This window comes from Leucoraja erinacea, chromosome 11 (assembly GCF_028641065.1).
Source record: "Leucoraja erinacea ecotype New England chromosome 11, Leri_hhj_1, whole genome shotgun sequence".
NCBI lineage: Eukaryota > Metazoa > Chordata > Chondrichthyes > Rajiformes > Rajidae > Leucoraja > Leucoraja erinaceus.
In genome coordinates this window covers 38,186,228-38,209,498 of record NC_073387.1, presented here as the reverse complement: position 1 = coordinate 38,209,498, position 23,271 = coordinate 38,186,228, and the positions used below count along the sequence as shown (strand labels likewise).

The following is a 23,271-nucleotide window of genomic DNA, read 5'->3' as shown; positions in this document are numbered from 1 at the left end:
GCTAATGATTAAGATGCTATTACATAAAAGTGCAACAATCTGAAACAATATTCCTAATCAAACAGTATAGAAGAAACAGTACATTTACTTGATGCATTTCAACAAACTGATCGAGGGGCTGTTGGGCACATGGTTTAAAAGGGGGGGGGGGGGCGTTCTCCACTGAAAACATTAATTTCCTTGGTCATATTCTCACAGGAGGCTATAAATAGGCATTTTCTACTAAAATAAAAAATGTATAGGACTATAAATAGACGTAGCAAATCCAGCAGGAGAAAGGGTTAATCTGAAGCTGATGCAACGTATACCTGCACGCGCAATTACAATGGTGGAGAATGACCAGGACAAACAAACATCGGCAATGATAGGAAGCTCAGAAGGAATAAGTGGGTGAAGATAATATAGACTTTTAATGCTCATCAAATTTGACTACTCGGTGCACTGTGAATGGCTACTATCAGATAATTAAGTTACAGAAAATGGTTAAAAAAACAAATCTATGCATACAAAAATGATTCAACACAATAAAATTCTAAAACAGTTTTAATTTAAACTGTTGGAATAAATTACACCTCGAGGACGACAAGGCTGCTCAGATATTAAACAGGGAGCAAGCTCTAGTTACCACAGGCACTATAGGCTGACAAACTACTTACTGAGGCTTCACCATAGCAAAGGCCATGGTAATAAGAACTTAAACCAATTCAGGTTCCAATAATTCAATAACTGCCAACCCTCCTTTGGTCTATTTTTACCTTTTTTTTTTAATAGAAATACAACATAAATATAAGTGGGGGGGAAACAAAACCAGCAAAAGGTGTTGGGACTCTCCATGGTGCAATCTGTGTGGAGCAATGGGTTCATTTAATTTTATATCTTCTGATGGAAAACTGCTCAACATTTCAGGTTTGTTTTTGTTTTAAAAGTAGAATATTGATAAGACAGCACAGTTCATCCCAGGAAGTGACGAGCAACCCAACTGCATAGACCTTTGCCAACATGTGCAGCAGAAACCTGGCTCATTTGTGAAAAAGTCTCTGCAATCCTTTACATTGTGCAGCTATTGAAACTTCAGGTGGTGCCCGGTTCAATCATCAGTAAGATCTTGAACAAACAAGACTTCACAGCGGCTCAATCCCGCCTGCTGCAGAGTGGGGGGGTTTGGCTCCTTCTCCGTGGGCAAGCAAGGGAGAACTCTACGTGGAAAGTTTGCAACTATTTGAAATTTCTCGGGAGTTTCTTTCAAGGAAAACAAAAAGTCATATATTACCTGGAATGAAAAAAAAACAGAATATTAATTTGCAGGAGAAATGTTATAACTTAAAAGCAACAGCCCCTTTATCCTTGTGCTGTCCTCGCCAGATGCAGATTCAATGAAGAACAGGCAAGCACAGAAGCTCCTATCTACAAGTGTTGGCCATCCACCAGGACATTCCTATTGAATTCATTACTTATGTGCAAGCCTCAATCATGAATTCCGCTCTGGGGAGTTCCAGGAAAGCTTAATCTTATCCTTCACAATGTCCGCACAGGCCTATTTCAAGAATACATTTACAAATTTACAGAAGAGAGCAGAAAGCCTGAGTGTTTTCTTAAACCTTACAGCAAGTACAAAATGAAATTAGTTACCAGAGATCAGGGAAACTGATGACTTGTATTGGCCAGTTCACCTTTGGCAAATGGCAAATTCATGAGCAAAGGATACATAAATAGTAATGGGATTTGCTTCTACTGTTTGTTACATATCGTCTTGTACGTTGATTAGAGCGTTTCAAAAAAATGACATTATTAATTCAACTTTCAATATAGCTCTGCATTTGGAAGCAACTGTCAAATTTTGAGGGGAAAAAAGATTTTAAACTAACAAAATAATGACGGAGTTTGAAATATTAAGTTGCCAACTATTCAAATTAAACTGTAAAGAATGAAATGGTTAGCAACAGTGGCAACTGGTTGTCCTATAATGCACTTCTAACTGCCAAAGGAAATCTCTGGGGCAAACAGGATAACTAATCACAACATTTCAGTCAAGGTACACATTTTCACAAGCCTGTACAATGTGATCCTAAATTTATAAAATATCTATTTCCATAGCACTTCACTGAAAAAAATGTATTTGACTGTTAAATGTTACTTGCTTATCTTAATTCCATCCATTTCCCCCATTCTATGACCCAATACCTCCAGTATTAATGCAATGCCAAGTTTATTTCATTATACAAATAAAATGGAGGGAAGATTCTTACTGTTAATGACTCTGTAAATAGAAATCGTCGCTCCACTCGAGTATCATTTGGCAACTTAAAGACAATTTTAACACTGTCTGGATGCTCTGAAAAAGGCTCAGGGGGAAGACATTCCGACTTGCGTTCTTTCTCATCCTGCAAACTCTGTAGTCATGAAAAAGAAATGATTTCCCATCACATTTATGCAAGATACTGGTTTATAATGATTATTTCAGTTTGGGATTTCAGCATTATGTGAATTGCACTGATGAGAATTCACTGCACAATAAACACATACAAATGATTCCAGCCTGAATAGTTTCAGAAATCATGATCGAATCCGATCCATGTTCCCAACCAGTGTGCATTTGACACTGTTTAATCTTTTTTTGTTAGGTGAAGGGGGAAAGATTTAATAGGAACCCGAGGGGCAACTTTTTTTTTTTTTTTTTAAACACACCAAGGGTGGTGGGTGTATGGACCAACTGCCTGAGGAGGTACTATCAAAACGTTTAAGAAACATTTAGACAGGTGCATGGATAGGATAGGTTTAGAGGGATATGGGCCAAACACAGGCCGGTGGGACATATTGGTCAGCGTGGGCCGTTGGGCCTGTTTCCACATTGGATGACTCTTATGTTGTTGTGGAATTGGAGTTATCTTCAACCCCTTGTAACAGTGCCAAATGGCAGAACATTGGAACAGTTACAGGCCATTCAGCCCCTCTAATCTATTTCCAGAATTCAGTACAATCGTGGCTGATCTGCAATTTAACATCAACTACGTGCTTTGGATAATAATGAAGAACAGGATGCCTAGCTACATTTGTTTCCACTAACCTATTGGCACTGGAAACTCACTTTTACCCAACAGGGGTCATTAAACCAGAGATAGTAATTGTTTATGCAACTCAGGTTCCATAACCAATTGGAGAAGCCAAGTAATTCATAAAATGTTAAATGATATAATTACATCTAATTGATCTTTAGATTTAAAGTACATGCAACACAAAAGTGCAGCAAAGGAATAGGCCCTTTGTCAATGTCTGTACTGAACACGGTGCCAAGACAAATTTATCTCATCTGCCTTCTCATGATCCATACCATATCCTTATGCCCATCTAAAAGTCCTTTAAATGCCACCATCATATCTACTTCCACCACCACCCTCAGCAGCACATTCCACCGCTGTTTAAAACATTTGCCTCACACATACAGTGCCCTCCTTAATGTTTGGGACAAAGACCCATCATTTATTTATTTGTCTCTGTACACAATTTGAGATTTGTAATGGAAAAAAAAAAATCACATGTGGTTAAAGTGCACATGGTCAGATTTTAATAAAGGCCATTTTTATACATTTTGGTATCACCATGTAGAGATTATAGCAGTGTTTATACATTCGCCCCCCCATTTCAGGGCACCATAATGTTTGGGACACAGCAATGTCATGTAAATGAAAGTACCCGGTAGTCATGTTTAGTATTTTGTTGCATATCCTTTGCATGCAATGACTGCTTGAAGTCTGCGATTCATGGACATCACCAGTTGCTGGGAGTCTTCTCTGGTGATGCTCTGCCAGGCCTGTATTGCAGCCATTTTTAGCTTATGCTTGTTTTGGGGGCTAGTCCCCTTCAGTCTTCTCTTCAGCATATAAAAGGCATGCTCAATTGGGGTCAGATCAGGTGATTGACTTGGCCACTCATGAAATGACCATTTTTTAAGCTTTGAAAAACTCCTTTGTTGCTTTAGCAGTATGTTTGGGATCATTGTGTTACTGTAGAATGAACCGTCGGCCGGTGAGATTTGAGGCATTTGTTGGACGAGCAGATAGAATGTGTCTATACACTTCAGAATTCATTATAGAAAAAGTAGGCCATTCGGCCCTTCAAGCCTGCACTGCCATTCAATATGATCATGGCTGATCATTCAACTCAGTATCCCATACCTGCCTTCTCTCCATACCCCCTGATCCATTTAGCCACAAGGGCCACATCTAACTCCCTCTTAAATATAGCCAATGAATTGGCCTCAACTACCTTCTGTGGCAGAGAATTCCACCGATTCGCCACTCGCTGTGTAAAAAATGATTTTCTCATCTCGGTCCTAAGACTTCCCTCGTATCCTTAAACTGTGGCCCCTTGTTCTGGATTATGCTACTACCATCAGCCGTTGTATCCTCAATGAAGATAAGTGAGCCAGTACCTTCAGCAGCCATACATGCCCAGGCCATAACACCCCCACCACCGTGTTTCAGTCCCATAATGGCTTCTTTAACTTTCATTGGCACAACTTTGGTCCTCATGGTGATAAACAGCAATAAAAGTTTCCAAAGGTATTGGAAAGACTGGAGGAAAGACTAGGCGCTGAGAGCTCCCTTATACCTGCATTAAGGAGGCAACTAAACACGCCTGAGCAATTACAAACACGTGTGAAGCCACGTGTCCCAAACATCATGGTGCCTTGAAATGAGGGGGGACTATGTATAAACACAGCTGTAATTTCTACATGGTGAAATCAAAATGTATAAAAATACCCTTTAATAAAATCTGACAATGAGCACTTTTAACCACATGTGATATTTTTCTATTCCAAATCTCAAATTGTGGAGTACAGAGGCAAATAAATGATGGGTCTTTGTCCCAAACATTAAGGAGGGCACTGTATCCTTTAATCTTTGCCCGATTTGCCTCAAAACCTATGTCCTCCAGTCTTTGACATTTCCACCTTGAGAATAAGGTTCTGTCCACCCTATCTATGCTTCTCATAATTTTATGTACTCGGGTCTCCCCGCAGCTTCACCTCAGAGAAAACAATTTAAGTTTGTCTAACTTCTAAGGCTAATACCTTCTAATCCAGGCAGCATTCTGAACGTATTACATTAAATGTGCAATACTTTTGCACATTTTCTTAAACAGGAAAACTTACTCGTTGTCTTCTTTCTTCGGCGAGAATCTGTTGCCTGATATCCTCTTCCGCCTTTCTCCTTTTTTCTAGTTCTTCCTTTCTCTTTCTTTCTTTTTCCTGATCAGCACGAAGTGAAGCTAAATAGGCTTCATCTTGCTGCTGCCTCAACACTTGTGTTTGATTCCTCTCCTCTCTAAAAATGAAAGGGACAACAACAGTAAATATACCAATGAGCAGTTGTCTACAGAGCAAGTGCTTTTGTTTAAGAACCACATTAATATTAATTTAAAAAATAATTAATTTGGGAATATAAACAAACTAGAAAATAGTCCAAAGATTTACTGGTCTTCTAATCCTTTCAAATTGATATCTGTTACACACTGACTGCATGCAGAAAGTTGAAAACTCTCACTTGTGAAGGTACAGTAAAAAGCATTCCTGGAAATGTGACTAAAATCTAGTCTGCAAAACATAAAAACATTTTGAACAACTTCTATCTATCCTGAATACCAGCGTCATGGTCAAAAGTCACTTGGGTTCAGATACAAAACATCAATGTTAGTGCATCAGAGACCCAAATCAAATCCAAACAAAATGGCACAGAGAAAGGTCTGCATAAGAAATTCCATGTATGTAGGAGTAACTTAGCGGGTCAGGCAGCATCGCTGGGGAACACGGATAGGTGACGTGTCGTTTCACCTTAAAATTAGGTGCTAATGCTGCTGGCCTGCACCAGCAAACCATTCTTCATGGTCCGGTAACATGGCTGTTATTGCAGCTCACATTGAAGCGCCTGCAGACAGTGCTTTCTTCATGCAACGACTGACGAGGCGAGGCACGCAGTTACTGTGGAGCTCCCTCCCCTCTCACCCACTGATGATGAAGTATGTCGATGATTCCAGGGGAGGAAGGTGCGGTGGCGGGTGATGGAGGAAAGGAAGCAGAGTGGACAGAGCGACAGGAGGAGGCGGCGACAGTTGAGCGTGGAGCGTACAAGACCATCGCAGGTGGGAGGGGAGGGGAGGGAGCCCCACGGTGAGCAAGTATGTCCAGTCAGTGGCGACAGCCCTAAAAAAAAGTTGTCCCGAGGCTACAACGAGTCACAACAACTGTGTCACCGGACAGTGCAGTGAGTGCAGAAAAGTTTGCTGTCGCACTTTACGAGTCAGGGGTGGTGTCAGAAGATGGGACTTAAAGCACAAGGCATTGGGGGTTCAGTATTGATGTGGATAGAGAACTGGCTGGCAAACAGGAAGCAAAGAGTAGGAGTAAACGGGTCCTTTTCACAATGGCAGGCAGTGACTAGTGGGGTACCCCAAGGCTCAGTACTGGGACCCCAGCTATTTACAATATATATTAATGATGTGGATGAGGGAATTGAAGGCAATATCTCCAAGTTTGCGGATGACACTAAGCTGGGGGGCAGTGTTAGCTGTGAGGAGGATGCTAGGAGACTGCAGGGTGACTTGGATAGGCTGGGTGAGTGGGCAAATGTTTGGCAGATGCAGAATAATGTGGATAAATGTGAGGTTATCCATTTTGGTGGCAAAAAACAGGAAAGCAGACTATTATCTAAATGGTGGCCGATTGGGAAAGGGGGAGATGCAGCGAGACCTGGGTGTCATGGTACACCAGTCATTGAAGGTAGGCATGCAGGTGCAGCAGGCAGTAAAGAAAGCGAATGGTATGTTAGCTTTCATTGCAAAAGGATTTGAGTATAGGAGCAGAGAGGTTCTACTGCAGTTGTACAGGGTCTTGGTGAGACCACACCTGGAGTATTGCGTACAGTTTTGGTCTCCAAATCTGAGGAAAGACATTATTGCCATAGAGGGAGTGCAGAGACGGTTCACCAGACTGATTCCTGGGATGTCAGGACTGTCTTATGAAGAAAGACTGGATAGACTTGGTTTATACTCTCTAGAATTTAGAAGATTGAGAGGGGATCTTATAGAAACTTACAAAATTCTTAAGGGGTTGGACAGGCTAGATGCAGGAAGATTGTTCCCGATGTTAGGGAAGTCCAGGACAAGGGGTCACAGCTTAAGGATAAAGGGGAAATCTTTTAAAACCGAGATGAGAAGAACTTTTTTCACGCAGAGAGTGGTGAATCTCTGGAACTCTCTGCCACAGAGGGTAGTTGAGGCCAGTTCATTGGCTATATTTAAGAGGGAGTTAGATGTGGCCCTTGTGGCTAAGGGGATCAGGGGGTATGGAGAGAAGGCAGGTACGGGATACTGAGTTGGATGATCAGCCATGATCAGATTGAATGGCGGTGCAGGCTCGAAGGGCCGAATGGCCTAACCCTGCACCTAATTTCTATGTTTAAATAGTAGGGGGAGACGGAATGAGCCAGGGGTGAGTCCAGTTCCGTCCGCTATAATCAATATCCGTTATAAAGTGGTCCGTTAAAACAAGGGTTTACAGTAACTTTAATCCTAGTACTGACTTTATTGATCCAATTACATATAAAAATTATTGCCTGAACAAGCCCTTTCTCTGAACAATTCCACCATTATTTTATTGTATGAAGATGCATTATTCTCAGAGTTGCAAGTCCAAGTGGATTGGCTTACAATAAGTACAATCTAAATTAGACACTCAAGGCGTCCATTGAGATTAATGCAACAGCACTTTACTCTCACATCTTACCTATCAAGTCGCTCCGAAACCAAATATGTCGCATTAGCATCCATAATAAATGTCAGCTGATTGACAAAGTCTTCCGGCTGAAGAAGACCTTCCAAACGACCGACTACCGTCATCCTTTGTTCTTTCAACATAATCATTGCCAGGAAAGGATAGGTATTCTCTCGTAAAGCTTGCGATACTGAAATATATAACCACATATTAGTTCAGTTTCGAAGAACTAAAACTTCTCAAAAGGACACAAAATGCTGGAGATGGGTCTTGATTGGAAACGTCACATATCCATGTTCTCCAGAGACGCTGCCTGACACGCTGAGTTACCCTAGCAATCGGTGCCCTTTTATGTATCCACCAGCATCTGCAGTTCTTTGTTTTTGTACTAACTAAAACTTCTCATTAGAAACATAGAAAAATAGGTGCAGGAGTAGGCCATATTCGAGCCATTCAATATGATCATGGCTGATCATCAAAAAGCAGTACCTCGTTCCTGCTTTTCCCCCCCATATCCCTTGATTCCTTTAGCCCCAGGAGATAAATCTAACTCCCTCTTGAAAACATCCAATGAATTGGCTTTCACTTCCCTCTGTGGCAGAAAATTCCAGATTCACATCTGGGTGAAAAAGTTTTTCCGCATCTCAGTCCTAAATGGCCTACGCCTAATTCTCAAAACTGTGACCCCTGGTTTAGGACTCCCCCAATATCGGGAATTTTTTTCCTGCACCTGGCATGTCCAATACTTTTAAGAATTTTATATGTTTCTAATAAGATCTCCTAAATTCTAGTGAATGCAAGCCCAGTCGACCCATTCTTTCATCATGTCAGTCCCGCCATCCTAGGAATGAACCTGGTGAACCTACACCGCACTCCCTCAATAGCAATGGTCTCACTTTTTTTGCCCGGTTATTTTTATCCTCACATTCAAGCTTAAAGGGCCTGTCCCACTAACGTGTCCTTGGCACGCAAATTACACGACCTCGTCGTCGCATTGAGGCGCACGGGCATCGTATGGCCTTGCAGGGCCAGTCCCACTGAGAAACGCGGAGGGGTGTGTGGTTGTGAGCGACATCGCGCGGGGCTCCGAAATTTTTGTAGCAAACAAATTTTTTTTTGCGCGCCAACAGCCTGTCGCGTAACTGACGGCCAAAGTGGGACAGGCCCAAGACCCTGGCGCGACGCAACGTCTCACCTCCAACAGCAGCAGAAGCAGGCAAACGATCGCCGAGCTCGGCCTGGGGCTCACGGCCGTTGTGGTCCGGATCCGTCCCCACTTCTACTCCCAGAACGGGGCCAAGAAAATTGAAGATAGACACAAAATGCTGGAGTAACTCAGCGGGACCGGCAACATCTCTGGAGAGAAGCAATGGGTGACGTTTCGGGTCAAGACCCTTCTTTCAGACTGAAGAGTCTCGACCCGAAACATCATCCATTCCTTCTCTCCAGAGATGCTGCCGGGCCCGCTGAGTTACTCCTGCATTTTGTGTCTATCTTCAAATGACGTCACATGCTCCAGACGTCCATGCAGGTGAATGAAGTCACGTGGGACCGTCGTGCCTCAACGCGACCACAAGGTCGCGTAATTAGCGTGAAAAAGAACACGCAAGTGGGACTGGCCCTTTAAGCTATGGCCCTCGCGTTGAGAATCAAGGACCAGTTGATCTCACACTTCCAAGAGTACAAATAAACATCTTTGCAAAAGCTCTCCTTGAAATCACATTGTGTACTTTGGTACAGCAAGGAAACAGCTCCTTTGGTCCACAGGTTACATACCAACCAAACACCCATCAGCACTGATTCCACTTTTTATCAGTCTATGAAAGTAAGCATGCAGGTACAGCAGGTAGTGAAGAAAGCGAATGGCATGTTGGCCTTTATAACAAGAGGAATCAAATATAGGAGCAAAGAGGTCCTTCTGCTGTTGTACAGAGCCCTAGTGAGACCACACCTGGAGTATAGTGTGCAGTGTTGGTCTCCTAATTTTAGGAAGGATATCCTTGCTATTGAGGCAGTGCAGCATAGGTTTACAAGGTTAATTCCCGGGATGGAGGGACTGTCATGTGCTGAGAGAATGGAGCAGCTGGGCTTGTACACTCTGTAGTTTAGAAGGATGAGAGGGTATCTCATTGAAACATATAAGATTGTTAAGGATTTGGACACGCTAGAAGCAGGAAACATGTTCCCGATGTTGGGGGAGTCCAGAACCAGGGGCCACAGTTTAAGAATAAGGAGTAAGCCATTTAGAACGGAGACAAGGAAACACTTTTTCTTCACAGAGAGTGGCGAGTCTGTGGAATTCTCTGCCTGAGAGGGCAGTGGAGGCAGGTTCTCTGGATGCTTTCAAGAGAGAGCTAGATAGGGCTCTTAAAAATAACAGAGTCAAGGGATATGGGGAGAAGGCAGGAACGGGGTACTGATTGGGGATGATCAGCCATGATCACATTGAATGGCGGTGCTGGCTCGAAGGGCTGAATGGCCTACTCCTGCACCTATTGTCTATTCCAATCTATTCACTGTCATCACCAGATTTTATCATACACCTACACACTACAGGCAATTTAAAGTGGGCAACAATCCATTAACAAAATACATCCCATAGCATCATTGATAAAATTATGACCCAATCAAGAATTTTATTTGTTAATAAAAATCTGCTCTGGTTTTCTCGTGGACAACACTGTTGTTTCAGCAGGCTCAGGCCATCAAGTCCACGTTAGTGTTTCGAGCTCATGTAACGCTCCTCTCATGCTTCAACTAACTTTCCCTTTTACTTCTCTTTGCCTTAAATATACCTATGTTAATCACCTCATCTATTCTTTTTCATAGCAAGTCTCAGCATGGACCTGATGAAATGCTAACTTGGTTTCTTTTTAAACAGTTGCTATTAGACATGTTGAGTATTTCTTGCATTTTTGTTTCTATTCAACTGTTTTTAGCAATGTTAGCACCGAGTCCACGCTGGCCAGCAATCCCTGTAAAGTAGCACTATCCTACACACTAGGGATAATTAAATTTTTTTACCGAAGACAAATAACCTACAAACCTGTACGTCTTTTTGCAGTGTAGTAGAAAACCGGAGCACCGAAGGAAATTCTACGTTGTCACGGGAAGAATGTATAAACTTCGTACAAACAGCACCTGTACTCAGGATCGAACCGGGTCTCTGGCGTGATAAGGCAGCAACTCTACCACTGCGCCACCATACTTTCTACGGTGATCCCACTGTCTTTTCATAGCTAGAACTCTTCACGGTATTCTACCTGCAGTTCACTTGCATGCTCTATTTTATTCCTTGAGAGAAATTCTATCTCTTAAGAAATGAACCACTGCTTAGCTTGTTTTAATTAATGCCCTTAGTAGCCCGAATTCTTTAGTGATTTGTGGATCTCCAATTGTCAATTCCTTCTGCCGTGCCATCCCATCAAGTGTTACGCCCCCCTTTACTTCCAAGAAATGTACTACCCCAATCTTAATGTTGAAATTTATTCTCCAAGTGCATTACCATTGCTTACATAAGTGCATGCAAATAATTTATTGGCACTGGGTGCAATTCCTCATCACAGCTTCTTCCATCATAATGACATTTAGTCATGGCTTTCTTGAACAGGAACTTCATGTTAAAGGCTTTATATCTACCTGTCAGTTTTTACCACCTCTGTAACTCAACACGACTCAACAGGCATGTTATGTGCACAGTGGAACCCATTTTGGCTTTCTGCTATTTCCAGCGCCCTCTGCCAAGATCCACCTCCTTACACCCATTTTCTGATCTTTCACGTCGCTGAGTAATAAATCTGTAACTTCTTGGCTACCAGCCTTTCAATAACACTGTGCATTTGCCCTTAGTTGGCCACGCTACGCTATTGTTACCATTAGCTGACCTGTGGCCTTTTTCAATTCTCTGCACATTAATGTCTGAATGGTTTACATTTTATGCATGTAATTTGACATATCCCAATATTAATTAGAATTTTGCATACATTTTAAAAAGTCAAAAATCACTCCCTAAATTCCTGCAATGATTCTTTAACATGGTTGGTTGACCAGCCAATGATATGTCCTTTTTTTAGTTTAGAGATACAGTGCGGAAAGAGGCTTTTCGGCCTGAGTCTTTGCCAACCAGCGATCCCCCCACATCAACACTACCCTATACACACAAGGGACAATTTTACACACACACCAAGCCAATAAACCTACATACCTATACGTCTTCGGAGCGTGGGAAGAAACCGATTGGCGGCGCGACTAACATCGCAGCGGCCCCTGTAGCATGTCGGTCTTTTTTTTTTGTCTGGTTAAATGTAGTTGTGTGTACTTTTATACTGTTAACTGTGTATATGTGGTGGAGTGGGGAGTGGGGGGGGACTTTTAAAATCTCTTCCCTGCACGGGAGACCCGACCTTTTCCCTGTTGGGTCTCCGTTGTCGTTTGGGCCTAGCACCGTGGAGCGGCCTCCAACCGGAACGACCAGGGGGCTCCAGTCGCGGAGCCTGCAGACTACTACCATCGTGGAGCTGGCCGACCTCGGAGCGTGGGAGCGGTGGTGGCTCGCTGCTGCAGCACGACTCCGGAGCTCAGAGGCTCCAGCCGCAGGCCCAGTGGACAGGAACATCGGGAGCTTGCAGATGCCTGGTGAGAGACCGCTTTTCGGAGCTCCCGCAACGCAACTTCTCCCGCCCGTGTCGCTGGGTTGGAATGACCCGGAGCGAGGCTGTACATCGCCCGGCGCGGCTTTAACGGTCGCGGAACATTCCAACGCCCGCTGGGGGCTCCCCGTTGAGACATTAAGACCTGGGGCTGGGCCGTACATCGCCCGGCGTGGCCTCAACAGACACGGGACTTACCATCGCCCGCCGGGGGGCTTTAACATCGGGAGAAAAATGGAGAGCAGGGGAGAGAAAAGACTTTGCCATCCATCACAGTGAAGAGTTTCGTTTGAGCCTCATTGAGGTTCAAATGAGAATGAATAAATATTGTATTGTATTGAAGACCCGGAGAAAACCCACGCGGTCACGGGAAGAACGTACAAACTCCACACAGACACTTGGGATCGAATGAGTCTCCTGCGCTGCAAGGCACCAACTCTACCGCTGCACCACTCTGTCGTCCACAGTGCCCACAGTCACTGGGCATCTCTTTGGACTACGGCATGACAGCAGCAGGTGCTGACCAAGGGACTTTTCTCACCTCAGACTCCCAGTTCTCTGGGAGGTATTTCATTCCCCATTCCCCCAACTTCCACTTGCAACAAGGCCAGCCAGAAATATAATTGCTTGGCCACTGACTACATATTACAGGCATTCAAAGAAAAACCGACACATGGGTGGGAAGGTGGCGCAGCGGCAGAGGTGCTCCCTTACAGCGCCAGAGACCCGGGTTCGATTCTGACTACCGGTGCTTGTCAGTAGAGTTTGTATGTTCTCTCCGTGACCGGCACGGGTTATACCCCCGGAAGTTCGGGTTTTCTCCTACACTCCAGGTAAATTGGCATGGGAAAATTGTAAATTGTCCCTAGTATGTGCAAGATAACTGTAACGTGCGGATTCGGCCGGTCGGCATGGACTGCGAACTGAAGGCCTGTGTCCACGCTGCACCTCTAACCCCAAAAAAACTGATAATTGCCAGAAGGAATCAAGGGAATGCCTGTTGAACAATGTTGAAAAGCTCCAATAAGCAAGTAAAAGGAATGGCATTGCCCATAGGAAATAAGTTATCAGAGGCACTGGTCTGCTAATTAAGGCACGGCAGTTTTGCTCCAGTACTGCAAGGCCCCTTAAAACAAGACATCTTACATGACTCATGATCAAAGATACATACAGTGCCCACCATGATGTTTGAGACAAAGACCCATCATTTATTTATTTGCCTCTGTACTCCACAATTTGAGATTTGTAATAGAAAAAAAATCACTTGGTTAAAGTGCACATTGTCAGATTTTAATAAAGGCCATTTTTATACATTTTGGTTTCACCATACAGAAATTATACATAGTCCACACATTTCAGGGCACCATAATGTTTGGGACACAACAGTGTAATGTAAATAAAAGTAGTCATGTTTAGTATTTTGTTGCATATCCTTTGCATGCAATGACTGCTTGAAGTCTGTGATTCATGGACATCAGTTGCTGGGTGTCTTCTCTGGTGATGCTCTGCCAGGCCTGTATTGCAGCCATCTTTAGCTATTGCTTGTTTTGGGGGCTAGTCCCCTTCAGTTTTCTCTTCAGCATATAAAAGGCATGCTCAATTGGGATCAGATCGGGTGATTCACTTGGCCACTCAAGAATTGGCCATTTAAAAAAAAAAACTCCTTTGTTGCTTTAGCAGTATGTTTGGACATTGTCTTACTGTAGAATGAAGTACCAGCCAATGAGTTTTGAGGCATTTGTTTGAACTTGAGGAGATAGGATGTGTCTATACACTTCAGAATTCATTATGCTACTACCATCAGCAGTTGTATCATCAATGAAGATAAGTGAGCCAGTACCAGCAGCCATACATGCCATGCCATAACACCCCCACCACCGTGTTTCACAAATGAGGTGGTTATGCTTTGGATCTTGGGAAGTTCCTTCTCTCCTCCATACTTTGCTTTTGCCATCACTCTGATAAGTTAATCTTCGTCTCACCTGTCCACAAGACCTTTTTCCAGAACAGTGGTTGCCCTTTCAAATTCTTCTTGGCAAACTGTAACCTGGCCATCCTATTTTTGCAGCTAACCAGTGGTTTGCATCTTGCAGTGTTGCCTCTGTTTTTCTATTCATGAAGTCGTCTGCAGACATTGGTCATTGACAAATCCACACCCGACTCCTGAAGAGTGTTTCTGATCTGTCAGACAGGTGTTTGAGGAGTTTTCTTTATTATAGAGAATTCTGTCATCAGCTGTGGAGGTCTTCCTTGGCCTGACAGTATCTTTGCGATTAGTAAGCCCACCAGTGCTCTCTTTCTTCTTAATGATGTTCCAAACAGTTGATTTTGGTAAGCCTAAGGTTTGGCTGATGTCTCTGTTTTATTCGTGTTTCTCAGTCTCATAATGGCTTCTTTGACTTTCATTGGCACAACTTTGGTCCTCATGTTGATGAACAGCAATAAACGTTTCCAAAGGTGATGGAAAGACTGGAAGAAAGACTAGGTGCTGAGAGCTCTCTTATACCTGCATGAAGGAGGCAATTAAACACACCTGAGCAATTACAAACACCTGTGAAGCCATGTGTCCCAAACATTATGGTACCCTGAAAGGGGGGTGGACTATGTATAAAACAGCTGTAATTTCTACATGGTTAAACCAAAATGTATAAAATTATCCTTTAATAAAATCTGACAATGTGCACTTTAAACACATGTGATATTTTTTTCTATTACAAAACTCAAATTGTGGAGTACAGAGACAAATAAATAAATCATGGGTCTTTGTCCCAAACATTATGGAGGACACTAGATATTTTCTTAAGTGACACACATCAATGCAAATAACACAACAATGAGGCACAAATCCACACACCCCGAAAGGGAAAGATATTTGTATTTCAAAGAGTTATGACTCAGGGAGTTCAAATATAGGACGCAACACCAAAGCATTTGTTTATCCAACTATTGCTGGCATCAGAAATAGTTATCATGGACTGATAAAATAAATGTCCTGATCGTCATCTCCATGAAGACCTTGTACACCAGTCACTAAAAGTAAACATACAGGTACAGCAGTCAACGAAGAAAGCTAATGGAATGTTGGCCTTCATAACAAGAGGACTTAAGTATAGGAGTAAAGAGATCCTCCTGCAGTTGTACAGGGCCCTGGTGAGACCACATCTGGAATATAGTGTGCAGTGTTGGTTTCCTAATTTTAGGAAGGACATCCTTGCTATTGAGGCAGTGCATCGTAGGTTCACAAGGTTAATCCCTAGGATGGTGGGACTGTCATACGAGGAAAGATTGGAAAGACTGGGCTTGTATTCATTGTAATTTAGAAGGATAAGAGGGGATCTTATAGAAACATATAAAATTATAAACAGACTGGACAGGTTAGATGCAGGAAAAATTCCCAATGTTGGGGGAGTCCAGAACCGGGGGCCACAGTTTAAGAATAAAGTGAAGGCCATTTAAAACTGAGATGAGAAAACACTTTTTCACCCAGAGAGTTGTGAATTTGGGGAATTCTCTGCCACAGAAGGCTTTAGAGGTCAATTTACTGGAGGAATTTAAAAGAAATATAGATAGAGCTCTGGGGACTAGCGGAATCAAAGGATATGGAGAGAAGGCAGGTGCAGGATACTGAGTTGGATGATCAGCCATGATCATATTGAATGGCGGTGCAGGCTCGAAGGGCCGAATGGCCTACTTCTGCACCTATTTTCTATGTTTCTATGATATGGGGAGAAGGCGGGCACGGGTTACTGATCGTGGATGATCAGCCATGATCACAATGAATGGCAGTGCTGGCTCGAAGAGCCAAATGGCCTCCTGCACCTATTTTCTATGTTTCTAAGATGAACTAATAAGTAACAAAACTCCCGTTTGACATTGTACAGATCCTGCACTCATTGATTTAATTCACGATTTCATTTTATGTGCAGCTGACTCATTCAATTTAAAACAAGGCTTATTTCATTAGTGCACCAGCAGAGTTCATTTCTGTAAAGCTGACACTTACCTCTATAGCCTTCCGGCTTACTAGTGGTACAGGCCCAGAAAAGCATCCTGGTGTTGATGAAGTTTACAACTTCTGGAGAGCACATCGTATTACTGAGGTAGAAACAAACTGATATTTAGTGATCCACAAGGACAGAATGCTCACATTTATCGCCTACACCCTGCTCCCCCATCTCCATGAATATCCTTATACAGAGGCACATTTTACTTAAACACTATTTCATTTATGGAACTATTTCACTCGAATACCCATTTTCATTAATAAAGTTAACATCAGTCAGTTAATCAATCATGATAAGCCCTAACTGGTTTATCACATGCAAATGTAGTTATTGTATTTAAAGTAAACATCAGCAGCCAAGCTGGCCTAATTCAAACCTGGGGTCTCCTCAATATTAATGTGGTCTATTAACACATCAGGTCATCAGCAGCTGCCTACATTTTAAAACATTATTAAACAAAGGGAGCAATTTCCAGCACACGATAGGAACATGTTATTATATGTAAAAATCTCCAAGTTTATTGTTGTGCTATTGAAAGCACCCATGCAAACAAAGATTACCACACTATTGGATTTGATTAAATAAAAAGCCTCACTACACTCACCGACAAAACTCATCTGTGTCCTGATGATCATCTCCATGAAGATAAACTAATAAATAACGAAGCTCCCGTTTGGCATCATTCAGAGCCTGCACTCATTGGGAAAGATAAATCATGGTTAATGAGTGTTAAAGCTGTACAATAATCTTCCTATTTGAATGGGAAAATAAGTATCAAAATAACTAACAAATTTTGACATTGTAAAATTATTTTAAGACTTTAATGCAGAATTTTGTACCTATTTTGTGCTGAAATAGCTTGGGTAATCTAGAAATTAACATGTATGTTTAATGGTTCATGGCATTAAAACAAATTTAGCTAGCATCTTAACTTGAATTCAGCTTAGGACACAGAACTGTTGTTTGCTTATGCAACCAAAATAAATCTCATCTGCCTTGCATGACAGGGGTTACGTAATATTTAGTTTCATTGAAAAATCACCCATGTTTCTACTCTTAATTATTATCCAAACCCACCCTTGTGTTCGTTAGCAAGATGAATTCCATGAAGTAAAGAAAAACCCTACTAATACCTATTGGCAGATCAAATTGAAAGAATGGTTCATTTGACCAGGACATCCGAGTCTCAGCTAATTTCATAACTGGGGTCTGGTCCACAATGCTGTGCAAATATTGGTCTCATGAATGGAAACTAGACGACAGATCTGTTTATAACGTCAATCCGATGATTTAACCTTGTACCTATAAAATTCCTGCAGTTGCAGGAGTAGGTCCTGGTTGATCATCCAGTAACATGTTCCTACTTTCTCCCCATGTCCCTTAATTCTGTTTGCCCCAAGAGCTATATCCAACTCTCTCCTGAATATATCCAGTGAATTGTCCTCCACTGCCTTCTGAGGCAGAGAATTCCAGATTACAACACTAGGTGAAAAGGTTTTTTCTCATCTCAGTCCTAAATGGCCTAGCCCTTATTCTTAAACTGTGACTTCTGGTCCTGGACTCCCCCGACATCGGGAACATTTTACCTGCATCTAGCCTGTCCAATCCCTTAATAATGTTATGTTCTATAAGAATCCCTCCTCTCATCCTTCTAAATTCCAGTGAATACAAGCCCAGTCCATCCATTCTTTCATATGTCAATTCCGCCATCCCAGGAATTAACCTGGTGAACCTACCCTGCACTCCCTCAATAGCAAGAATGTCCTACCTCACATTAGGAGACAAAAACTGCCGTTGTAAAAAAAAAATGCCCTTCTTTTTGTTTAATAATAATAATAATAATAAACTTTATTACAGACTCAAGGTCCAGACAAGGGGCAACATTACATTAAAAATGCATTGCATATCAAATATCATAAATATATATAAAATCATGGTATATCACTTAAAACATCATAATTTATATTTAACAAAAACCCACAATACTTAAGTTAAAAATCCAGATTAAAAGATGATCAATGTCCTACAACGAGACAACGATACCAGTGTCTCCACAACTGGGATTCGTAGCGTGTAGTGCTAACCCTTATGTTTGTCAAGGCCACAATAAGCACATTTTTAGAGTCATTTATCCTGCAAATGAATTTATACATGTGGTGTGTTAGGATAGCTTCTAAAGTACTGACTCCTGCAGCCACAAACATATTACTGGCACTACACCATCTAGGTTGCCTTAGCAGTGTTCTCATGGCATCGTTATATGCCACCTTTAGTCTCTGCATACTTGTCTTTAAATAGTTCGACCACAGGTGCGCAGTGTAGAGGGGTGTGCAGTATGCTCTAAATAGCGACATCTTCACCACATCTGCACACGCACCAAATTTACACAAGCTGTTTAGTCAGAAGGCTGATACAATTCAAGTGTTCCAACAACACAAGAATGTTGATGTAGAATGGATGCCACATCAAACACACAATCAGAGAGCACTAATTTTCAGTGATATTAAGCACATGTACTGATTTCTTGTGTGGAATACAAAAAGAAAATGAATGAAAATTAAAAGAATTGTAGAATAACATTAATTATGACAATTGTGGATTCAGAAATTGCACTTCAACATGGTTTACCAAAACTATGAGGAAATATGTTTGCAGAGCTGAGAGTGGATAGAAGTTTAATTAAAATGTTGAAATATACTAAGAAAAAGATAAATGAGTATAACTGCAAATTACTCTCACCAGCAAAAATTTTAAGAACCCACATAAACAGACATTTGTACAAACCTGACTGTACGTTCCTTGATAAAAGACAGGATGGATCCTTCCATATTGTTCCTCAAAATTCCGAACAAATGCAACTACATCTCCAACCGGGTCAGTAACTCGGCTCCGAGGATCTGGCCGAATAAATCGTATAGCAAACCTGTACAAAACACAGTTTAAACGCAGGATCGCTTTTTCAAATGTTTATGTTTAAAACAAAATCACTTTGTATCCTACCTAAAAATGTCCAGTAGCGTGTAATAGGTGAATCGGAATGGAAGCATTATCAAGTAATAACTCCATCCTAAGAGACCCTGAAAAATTGAACAGGTTTCATTAATACATAATGGATAAAATTACAAAACTACATTTGGTGGCATATCAAACGTTGAAAGTTCAATATAATTCAACATACGTGGCTTCATCACAGTCTGCCAACCCATAAAGAACACAAACTTCTATTGCATACATGGAAGAAAGCTTTTGCAATTCACGCAAGGCTTTTGACTTGTAAAATAATTGCCCTTCAATAACACCTAATTTCCTGAGGGTCCTTGCAAACCCAAAGTAATCTACTAGCACTAACGTCAAGATTTATCCTGTTCTGTCAAGTCTATATGTTAAATAAATTTAGGGTCACAGAATTATATATCTTACATAGCACTGAACTGGGTTTCAGGGCCCAACTCGTCCATGCCAACCAAAATGCCCCATCATAGCCAGTTCGTGTTTGGCCCTCTAAAACTTTCCTATCCATGTACCCATCCAAAATGTACCTACCTCAATTATTTCCACTGACAGCTCGTTCCACATACACACCATCACCCTATGTGAGAAAAAGTTGCCCTCAGGTTCCTATTAAATCTTTCCCCTCTCACCTTAAACCTATGCCCTCTAGCTCTCAATTTCCCCTGCCCTGGGAAAAAAAAGATTGCATTCATGATTGCATTCTATTCCCCTCATAATTTTATCAACTTCAATTATATCACCCCTCAGCCTCCAGCACTCCAAACAATAAAGTCCTAGTTTGGCCAACCTCTCCCTATTGCACAAGCCCTCGAGTAATAGGAACGCCCTCATTAATCTTCTTTGCACTCTTTCTAACTGAATGGCATCTTTCTTATAACAGGGTGACCAAAACTAAACAAAATACTACAAATCGGCCTCACCAACTGTTACACTTCTATACTCAATTGCTAGACTGGTGAAGGCAATGTGTCAAAAACCTGTGTCGCCATCCTATTTACCCATAACGTCACTTTTGGGGAACTAAGTACTTGTCATCCTAGATGTCTCTGCTTTAAAACATTCCCGAAGGCCCCACTGTTCTTTGTAAACGTCTTGCCCTGGTTTGACTTCACAAAACTCAGCACCTTATGCTTATCAGAATAAAACACTTATCATTCCTCAGCCCACTTGTCCAGCTAATCAAAATCCTGCTGCAATTCTTGATAACCATTGTCACTGTCTACGGAACCACCTATTTTAGTGTCATCTGTAAGTTTACAACCCAACGGTATGAACACTGAATTCTCCAATTTTAAATAAACCACCCTTCCCCCTCCTCTTTCCTGTGCCTCCTCTCCACACCAGTGTACACCCATTTCTTCCACATTCCCACCCCTCCTCCACCCACAACATCCACCTCGTGATATATGCCTCCCTCTAGCTTCATATTTCTTCTCTTCTTATCTGCCACTGTTTTCTTTCCTTTTCATATCTAGCCGTTGCCATTTTCTCCACCCATCTGTCATTCAAATGCACCCCCTCTCACTTGCCAGGCTTTAACTTGCACCCGTGTTTAAGAAAGAACTGCAGATACTGGAAAAATTAAAATGCTGGAGAATCAGTGGGTGAGGCAGCATCTATGGAGAGAAGGAATTGGCAACGTTTCGGGTCGAGACCCTTCTTCAGATTTTCAATGGCACGGTATATGCTCCAATTCAATCTGAAGAGGGGCATCGATACGAAACTTCGCCAAATCCTTCTCTCCATTGATACTGTCTCATCCGCTGAGTTTCTCCAGCATTTTTTGTCTAACTTTTATCTTGCTCCCAACTCTTTTACAGCTATCTCCACCCTCCTACCATCAGCCTGACAAAGGGTCCCAACCCAAGAGGTCCCCATCCATTCCCTCCAGAGAATGATCAGCCAGCATTGTGTTTTGCTCAAGATTTCAGCATCTGCATTCCGTGTGTCTCCAATTTACTAATCATGCCTTCTACATTCCCATCCAAATCATTGCTAGAGATGACAAACAGCTATGGGCTTAGCCCTAATCCCCGAGGCACATGACTCATCACAGGCAACTATTCTGAAAAGTAATCTTCTACAACTACCCTCTGTTTCCTACCTTGATGCCATCTAGTTAACTAGCCCTCCCTGGATCTCATGTGATTAACATTCTAGAGCAGCCTACTATGCAGAATGCTATCAAAGGCCTTGCTCGAGTTTGTATACACTGCATCCACAGTCCTCTTCATCAACTTTCCATTTTACTTCTTTAAAAATAATCAAATTCTTAAGATAACTTCAGACATAAAACCATGTTGACTATTCATATTCAACTGGTCTTCCGAAACAATAGATGCAGGAGTAGGCCATTCGGCCCTTCGAGCCAGCACCGCCATTCAATGTGATCATGGCTGATCATCCCCAATCAGCAACCCGTTCCTGCCTTCTCCCCATATCCACCGACTCCGCTATTTTTAAGAGCCGTATCTAACTCTCTCTTGAAAGCATCCAGAGAACCCGCCAACCTCTGAGGCAGAGAATTCCAGACTCACCACTCTCTGTGGGGGAAAAGTGTTTCCTCGTCTCCGTTCTAAATGGCTTACTCCTTATTCTTAAACTGTGGTCCCTGGTTCTGGATTCTTAAACTGTGGCCCCTGCTTCTGGATTCTTAAACTGTGGCCCCTGGTTCTGGAATGTATACAAATGTATAGCTTATCCCTCAAAATTCTCTTAAAATGGCTTTCCTACCACAGATGTTAAATTTACTAGTCTATCGCTCCCAAGCATTTCTTTGAACGAGAACTCAAAGAAATAAGATATGAGCTGTTCACAAGATAGCATTAACATTCAATGCATCTTCAACTACCAAAAGGAATAATCCATCATTTTAGTAACATGGGATTACAGGACAAGCACCGTCGGCAAAATAAATCAAATTTAATTATAAACTCAACACATAACTGATATACAATTTCAATCGAATGATTATTATTAAATAGAACTAAAATAATCAAATAACTAAAATGTACTCACCCTGGGCTGTGGCCTTGAAACTACATAACTATACACCCTGTGGTCAGCTGTGTGGACCTGAAGCGGACGAGAAGAAGGTGGATTGAAGACACTGGGAACTCCTTCTTGCTCATTTAGCCTATCCTGAACAGCTGCCTAGAAAATAAAATGGGATGGATGGTTTGGAAGAAAATTTTAGATTATGAATAACTCATCAAAATTCCATTGAATGGGACCGATTTATTCACCCAACGCAATATAAAGTACAAGCCTTATAACAAATGCACCGTTCACTATGTCATTGTCTCCTACAATATTAACATTCATGCATCAGAACAAAGAATCATCAGATCATATGGCAGAATTTTACATTTAAAAGGAAAACATCAATCCAAAGCCAATGATAGTTTTTTTTTTAAATAGTCATAAAATAAGAACACGTTTCATTTTTACCTCAATATTCCAATGATGCTGTTCCAGTGTGCGTCGACATTGGTCCATTGAATCAATACCAGTCAAGTCCTATAATGAAAAAAGTCGTAAGGAAAAAAAGGTTAAATTGAAACAGCACAGATAGTAACATTGCATTCAATTCCATTTTTCAATGGGACGGTATATGCTCCAATTCGTCAAGTTATTGATATTGTTAATTATGTTGGTTCTTTGAAACATTATTCTTGCAAACTCTTATTTGCATCCAAAAGTCATCTTCTGTTCCTTCTTTGATTCACTGAACTATTTAATATCATTAATTTAGTTGTCCCTAATTAGTCCCACTGCTTATCCAATAGACAGTTTGGATAAAGAGATGTTTCTGCCAATTAAACAAGGAAAAATCAAA

The 23,271-nt window shown here is 41.7% G+C and overlaps 1 protein-coding gene across 1 annotated transcript in view; it reads right to left on the bottom strand.

Annotated features, from left to right (window-relative positions):
• Nucleotides 1–385: 385 nt before the first annotated feature.
• The window catches only part of faf2 (Fas associated factor family member 2), a 28,649-nt gene continuing 5,763 nt past the window's right edge, over nt 386–23,271 (bottom strand). The window contains exons 2-11 of the mRNA XM_055643062.1: nt 22,884–22,952; nt 22,452–22,586; nt 19,422–19,498; nt 19,206–19,344; nt 17,026–17,111; nt 16,421–16,512; nt 7,781–7,958; nt 5,153–5,324; nt 2,247–2,390; nt 386–1,270 (exon numbers count right to left, since the gene is read on the bottom strand). Coding sequence (XP_055499037.1) covers nt 1,088–1,270; nt 2,247–2,390; nt 5,153–5,324; nt 7,781–7,958; nt 16,421–16,512; nt 17,026–17,111; nt 19,206–19,344; nt 19,422–19,498; nt 22,452–22,586; nt 22,884–22,952 — 1,275 coding nt within the window. The 3' untranslated portion in view covers nt 386–1,087. The remainder of the gene's footprint in view (nt 1,271–2,246; nt 2,391–5,152; nt 5,325–7,780; nt 7,959–16,420; nt 16,513–17,025; nt 17,112–19,205; nt 19,345–19,421; nt 19,499–22,451; nt 22,587–22,883; nt 22,953–23,271) is intronic.